The sequence below is a fragment of the Lycium barbarum genome, chromosome 11, assembly GCF_019175385.1.
Source record: "Lycium barbarum isolate Lr01 chromosome 11, ASM1917538v2, whole genome shotgun sequence".
Lineage (NCBI taxonomy): Eukaryota > Viridiplantae > Streptophyta > Magnoliopsida > Solanales > Solanaceae > Lycium > Lycium barbarum.
This window is the reverse complement of record NC_083347.1, coordinates 17,504,666-17,512,200: the sequence shown is the minus strand read 5'-3', so window position 1 is coordinate 17,512,200 and position 7,535 is coordinate 17,504,666. Positions and strand designations below refer to the sequence as shown.

The 7,535-nt window shown below is 34.8% G+C and overlaps 1 protein-coding gene across 1 annotated transcript; it reads left to right on the top strand.

Moving 5' to 3' along the window:
- The first annotated feature begins 2,546 nt into the window (after positions 1-2,546).
- Positions 2,547-5,390, top strand: LOC132618225 (G-type lectin S-receptor-like serine/threonine-protein kinase At2g19130). Its single transcript, XM_060333288.1, has one exon. The coding sequence runs from the start codon at positions 2,682-2,684 to the stop codon at positions 5,109-5,111; it is 2,430 nt and encodes an 809-aa protein (XP_060189271.1). The 5' UTR covers positions 2,547-2,681; the 3' UTR covers positions 5,112-5,390.
- The last annotated feature ends 2,145 nt before the right edge of the window (positions 5,391-7,535 follow it).

Here is a 7,535-nt window from a genome sequence, read left to right as displayed (position 1 = left end):
TTTATGATATTTGTTGATAAAAATGTTACATAACTGTAGACACATTAATGTTCTTTTTAAATGTATACCACATGACTATGAATATTTTAAAGATAATGTAAACTTAATTTCGAAATAGTACTTTGTGACTGAGTATCAAATTTGGATGAGAAAAAAGGAGAAAAAATGATGCAGCTATTTGATGTTTGACCGAGTCTTGGCTTCTGGATTGTGGCTTCTAGTCCTTCCTAATAAGAGTATTTTAAGGTTCCAAAGTGTGTTTTCATTCTCACTGAATTGACCTGACTGGTGTTGTCCCATTACTTTGCTTATATTTTACAGGGTACTTGTGAAAAATATAGAGGATCTTGTAGTCAACATTTGTTGGTTTGACTACATTTGTTGGTTTGACTGATTAGTAAAGAAAATTTTACTATTAGTTTCTGTAAGACTACCTTCAGCAGTATTAAACAAAATATATAATTTCTTATAGAGTTTTCCTTCTTTTTTACTGAGCATCCTTTAGCTTGAACCTCATTATCTCCCTTATACAATTGTCCTTTCCTGTAGGAATTCGCTTCTTTATTTTTTAAGTTAAAATGTTAGATTTATGTATCTTACTTAAAATCTCATCTGGTCCATTGCGAATTTTGTGTTACCTTATTTGCTTAGTGTATATTAACTATGTAACAGAAACTGTAGAATACTTGATCAATTATAGGTAAGTGATGAGTAAAAGATAAGCCTATCAAAAAGCAGTCCTCAACTTCTTTGGGGACTTGGTTTAGCTATATCGATTAAACAATTGTCGTTCGTCGAAAAATTATACGCTGAACATCTTTTGCAGGAAATTACATTGTGTATAAAAAAAAAATATTGTGTATAAAGGTCAAAATTACGCTCGCTAAAAGTCTTGGCTTCGCCACTGGACTTGGTGAGCGAGTTGAAATTTTTTACTTTCTAAAGTTGGTAATACTATGTGTACATGTTATCAAAAGTAAATGGTAAAATGATTCTTACCAAAATGGTTGAATCCAAATTAACGTTTTCTAAAATATATGGTGTTTCCTATCGTCCACTTCATATCTGTGCCCAATTCGCACGAAATATGAAATAGGATGTGGATGGTTGGCCAATGAATTGTGGAAGTATTGTCCATCAGTAGCTTTCTTGTACAAATTTTTAATGATATTAATTTGTACATCAATTATGTAAATACATATTATTCAATTTCTTGCGCGTTGTCTTAAGAGAAAAAATTGGTGCATCTGATATTTGGTAAGAGAAACCTACCTGGATCCATTTTAGAGGCTGTTGGGTAAGCATTTATTGTTCTCCACTATGAGTTAATGTGGGTGGCTGAGACTTATCCAATTTGATAGTGACCTATCAAATTATGGCTAATGCTATGTTAGAATTTGGTGCTGTTGATATCCATTGATGTACTAGTCCAATGGAATTATCGGATTTAGCTAAACTAAGTGACTGTCATATGCAACTTTGAATAATCTCCATTTGACAAGTTTTTGCTACAACGGGTAACTGACTTTTATTTCTCATAGATAACACGTGGGAGGACTTTTTCCAGCTGTGTTTTCCATTTGTGATAGAATGACTATCATGCCCCTTCCTGGGTTGCTCATAGTTCGCCTTTGAAAAAGAAATACTTCTATTAATTTTTTTGATAATCGTTGTGTCCAGTTGGGTTTGCGCACACTTCGATTAATTTTGTGCTGCTATCCCTCATCAACATAGGTATCGGATAATTCTATTCATCAAGGATTGACAGATAGGAAAAGATCACATGCTTTGTTTCTGTTGGTATTTAAACCTAACACTCATTCTTAATCTACGATCACTAAACTACATCCTTATATGTAATTGCTTCCATTATTTAAATTTTGTGAAATGAAATGCAAGGACTTGCTGATAGTTGAAAAAACAAAGTCATGCTATTGTGCATCAATAACATATTCATGGTTTAATGGTTGACGCTTTCCAGATGAAATATTTGTTCAGTTCAGCTATGTCATAAATGAACTTTGCTGTTGTACCACAAATTTATATATTTGTCAATATAATGCTTTCAGCCACGAGCGGCAATAAAATAGTTTTATGTCTGTCATAGATTATTTATTTTGCAATTATGATGCAGAATGCAGATGCACCAAGAATCTCGTTATTCCCTGGTTCTAGTATAGAAGATATGAATTGCTTGACCAAATATTTTGACCCACAAATAACTACTAATTGGAATTAGGCAAGGTACATCTGGTCAATTTTGAGTATTTAAAATTTAAACAATATAACAATTAAAATTTGTTAAGACTCTTACGTAAAAATTTCACCATAGCACGTCACAGTGATTAATGTAAAAAATTATTTTCGCCATTATTAGAAAGAATTAGTCCATGTTCCTGTTTAAACATCTTTCTTGTTTTATTCAAGTACTAATTCTCTAATTACTTCTTTATGTTATTTTCAATTTCAGCGTGAAAATGTCAATTTAAGATAGCCCTGTTGACTTGACGCCAGACCAAAAGTTCTGTTTTCCAGCAGTCATATATGAAAGTGGTTGTTGCCCATTTTCAAACTGACCATTCTTCAAGTTAGATCCCATGAATGGTTACTTCCAAAAAATGATAATATAAATCTCCTTTGTTCATCATATCTTTGTCTTATCCCCAAGCTCTGAGCAAGAAATGGACATAAAAAACAGTTCTTTCCTCTTCATTTTTTTGTTTTACCTATGTTTCTCTCTCAAAACCCACCTCTCCTATGGAGCTGACACTATTTCTACAAATCAATCTCTTTCTGGAGACCAAACAATTACCTCTTCAGGTGGGAAGTTTAAGTTGGGTTTCTTCAAACCAGGTAAGTCTTCCAAGTACTACATAGGCATGTGGTACAATAGAGTAAGTACACAAACTGTAGTTTGGGTTGCAAACAGGGAAATACCTGTTTCTGATAAAACCTCTTCTGAGTTAAAAATCATAGATGGTAATTTAGTACTTGTTAATGAGTCTAAAACTCCAATTTGGTCCACAAATATCAGTTCCAGCAAGTCAAATTCTGTGGTAGCAGTTCTCCAGGATGATGGTAATTTAATCTTGACTGATAGGACAAATTCAGGACCACCACTTTGGCAAAGTTTTGATAACCCTGGCAATACTTGGTTGCCTGGTTCTAAACTTTCTTACAACAATGTTACCAAAACAAAACAGCTTCTTACTTCATGGAAGAGTTTGGATGATCCTACACCTGGCCTGTATTCTCTTGAGCTGGACCCAATTAAGAAGCAGTATGTAATAAAGTGGAATAGAACGGAGCAATATTATGACACTGGACCATGGAATGGCCGTATTTTCAGCGGGGTGCCTGAGATGAGATACAACTATATTTACAATTTTAGCTATGAGGTCAAGCAGAATGAAAGCTATTTTACGTATTCACTTTATAATGATTCTATCATATCAAGATTCATTATGGATGTCTCTGGACAGATTAAGCAACTCTCATGGTTGGATAGTTCAAATCAGTGGAATCTGTTCTGGACTCAACCAAGATCACAATGTGAAGTTTATGCTTTTTGCGGGCCATTTGCTACCTGTCAGGAAAGCTTGCCCTTTTGTAATTGTTTGGATGGTTTCAAGCATAGTTCAGAGACTGATTGGAATCAAAATGATTTTTCTGGAGGATGTAAGAGGAAAACGAAGTTGCAATGTGGCAACGCTAATGGGAAGAAAGATGGATTTTGGATGTATCCCGGGATAAAAGTACCTAAAAATTCTCAAACTGTTGCTGCTGGGAGTGCTGCAGAATGTGAATCTACCTGTTTGAATAATTGCAATTGCACTGCTTATGCTTATGGCAGTTCATGCTCGATTTGGAATGGTGAACTCTTGAATATGCAGCAACTCTCACAAAATAGTGGTACGGGCGAATCGATCTATGTCAGGTTAGCTGCATCTGACATCCCAAAATCCAAGAGTAAGAAGGGAATTCCAATTGGTATTTCTGTGGGGTCTGCTGCTGCCGTAGTGATCGTTTTGGGCCTTATTTTTGTTGTATACCGGAGAAGGCGTAGGCATATTGTTGGAAGTGGGAAAACCGTGGAGGGTTCATTGGTTGCGTTTGGTTACAAAGACTTGCAACACGCGACTAAAAACTTCTCGGAGAAGTTGGGTGGTGGAGGCTTTGGTTCTGTTTTCAAAGGGAAACTATCTGATTCATCTGTTATTGCTGTTAAGAGGCTCGATAGCATCAGCCAGGGAGAGAAGCAATTCCGATCAGAGGTCAGTACAATCGGGACAATCCAACATGTTAATCTTGTACGCCTTCGTGGATTTTGCTCTGAAGGTAACAAGAAACTGCTGGTTTATGATTACATGGAAAATGGATCGTTGGATTCACATCTTTTTACCGAACAGCAGTCAGATGTTATGGATTGGAAAACGAGGTACCAGGTGGCGCTGGGGACAGCTAGAGGATTGACTTATCTCCATGAAAAGTGCAGGGATTGCATTATACATTGTGACATAAAGCCTGAAAACATCCTCCTTGATGCACAATTATGCCCCAAAGTAGCAGATTTTGGCCTGGCAAAGCTTGTTGGGCGCGACTTTAGCAGAGTTCTTACAACTATGAGAGGAACAAGAGGTTATCTTGCACCGGAATGGATAACCGGGGTGGCCATTACAGCCAAAGCTGATGTTTATAGCTATGGGATGATGCTTTTGGAAATTGTATCAGGGAGGCGAAATTCGGAGAATTCTCAAGATGGGAAAGTGAAATTCTTCCCTAGTTGGGCTGCACGTGTAGTAGTTGAGGAAGGCGATATCCTTAGCTTATTGGACTATAGGCTAGACAGAACTGCTGATGCTGAGGAGGTGTCAAGAATATGTAAAGTCGCGTATTGGTGCATCCAAGATGATGAATTACAAAGACCCTCAATGGGTCAGGTTGTTCAGATTCTTGAAGGAGTTTTAGAAGTGAATTTGCCTCCTCTCCCGCGTTCTCTTCAAGTTTATGCAGACAACAACGAGCACATTGTTTTCTTCACTGAGTCATCATCGAGCCTGACTAGTTCTCAAGCTCAGAGCAAGACTTCAACATCTCAATCCAAAAATTAAATTAATAGTATTATTATTGATGAGTGAAGTTTCTATTGTTTTATGCTTTGACAGGGACAATTCTGACAATCAAATCAGCCCAGCCATAAAATGCCAGCAACGTAGCGGCAATGTATTCTTCAACCTTGGGTGTCCAATTTAAGTCGTCCACCTGTCGATTCACTTTTGAAATATTGATACGGATTAAAAACTTTGACCTACGTGTAAACCTTGAGGGCTCGTTTAGTGAGCCGTATAGGATAGCAATCTCATGAATAAAATGCGGGATTATCTTCGTTTTGTTGGTGGGATAAGGAATAACAATCCCAAGAGATGTATAAAATTGTGAAATTATCTATTCCATATAAAAGGTGGAATAGTTAATCCCGTAGAATATCCTTATCTATCCCGTCCTGCATACCAACCGAGCCTTGAAAGACAGGTAACATCTCTTTCAATCTTGAGCTACTGATCTTAACTCAAACATATCGGGTGAACAGTGAACAAAGCAATACTCAAGTTGTTGCAATAATGAAGCAAGTTCCAACATAGGGACGAAGCCCCAATTTGAATGTTGTGAATTTTGGATTCAAATTCTAAAATTATTAGATTCTAAATTAATAATTTATACATATTCATGAATTTTTAAAACAAATACAAAATTTAAATCAAACTATTGAATTCGGCTGAACTCGTAACCATTACTCTCCTTCCGTTCCTCAATTTAGGCCTCCTATACTCGAAATGCTAAATAAGACGTTGGTTCATCATTATTTGTTTATCCTATTTTATATGTTACATTTAATTGTTATATCGCGAGTCATATAATTTTTCTTACTACAAAAGTTTTTCAAATATTTCCTACATATTCACATTTATAAAAGGATTGTATTGCAACTTAAACTTCCTTTTGTGCATCTCTCAAATAGCATGTGTATGTTTTTTGAAAAAATAATGATGAATTTATCTTCAAAACTAACTTAAAATTAGATATTTTGACACATAATATCCTTCTTTTGGTACGGATAGCGTCTCTTATTCAGTATAGCAAAAGCAAAGTTTTAACATTTAGTTGTGAAAGACAAAATCTTTGAGAATATCTTTATCCGCAATCTGTAATTTTGGAATCTTATATGATGGAGTATGAACATACACTTGTCAGCTTTGGCTGAAGGAAGTGTAACTAGAAAAGGACTTCACATTGTGGAATATGTCCAATGTTTCCAGTTCCTGTCTCTCCTTGATTTGGACTTGAACGACCTATATTGAGTAGGTAGAGAGATTAAATGTGGAGTTGGGACCATAAAAATTAGCGTGGAACTGGAATTTCCACTAAGAGAGTTTAAAATATAAAGAAGTAAATACACACAAAAGATAAACGGATTCAACATCTACTATATATGTATATATAGTTAACGATAAAAGGGATTCAAATGAACCCCTTCCGGCTCTAATGTTCCACCCATGATCAAACGTACTCGCCAGTCACCTCTAGCTTCAGTTATCTCCTGTATATCGTAATTCCTATATATATATATATATATATATATATATATATATATGTGTGTGTGTGTGTGTGTGTGTGTGAATTTATTAGTCTATATAAACGTGCTTTGCACGTTATTTCATGTCAGCCTCTATCATCGCAAAAACTATTAGGCGATTATTTATAAATACATACGTTTATTTTATGAGGTACAAAAATGTTATTATAGTATAAGATTATATCTACTTAATATTTCTTTAAAAATGATTTTCTTTTGGTATACATATTTTTCTCTTTTTTCCCACAGGGAAAAACATGTTATGAGTAAGATAATTTAACATTAGAGATTAACGTAACTATCTAATAGACGAATGAAACAACACGCAATTTTTTTTTAATTTTGTTTTAGAATTGGAACTGGAAGTATTACTCTTGCGGTTTCTTATTTTTTTATTTCTGTTAGTATATGTTGTTTCTATGATTTGGCAGTTACGTTATTGTTCCTTTCTCAGATTTTTTGTCATGCTTTATATAGTTTTTTTCCATGGCCTTTTACGTCTAATATTTCTTTTTCCGCACTGCTTTGATTTGCTTTGGTCTACCAAGAAACAACCTCTCTACCTCCCACGGTAGGGGTAAGGTCTGCATACACTCTACCCTCTCCAGATCCTATTAGCGGGATTACATTGGATATGTTGTTGTTGGAATCAAAAGTGTTTAATTGGAACACTTTTTTAGGAGTTGAGGTATTTAATTGAAACATGATTTAGTTTGAGTGTCTAAATGGAATATCCTGACAATTTTAAGGGGCTTATGTATTAATCCTATATTTATCTATTTTCATTTACAAATATAAAAGAGTTTAAAATTTTCTCTAAACAAAAATAAATTATAAGAATATTTAGTTAATCTTTATATATAAATTTAAGTTGACCACAAAAGTAAGATACAATATTCAA

Excerpts from the sequence above, each read along its gene's own strand:
- LOC132618225 (XM_060333288.1), top strand. The coding sequence starts at position 2,682 with ATGGACATAAAAAACAGTTCTTTCCTCTTCATTTTTTTGTTTTACCTA.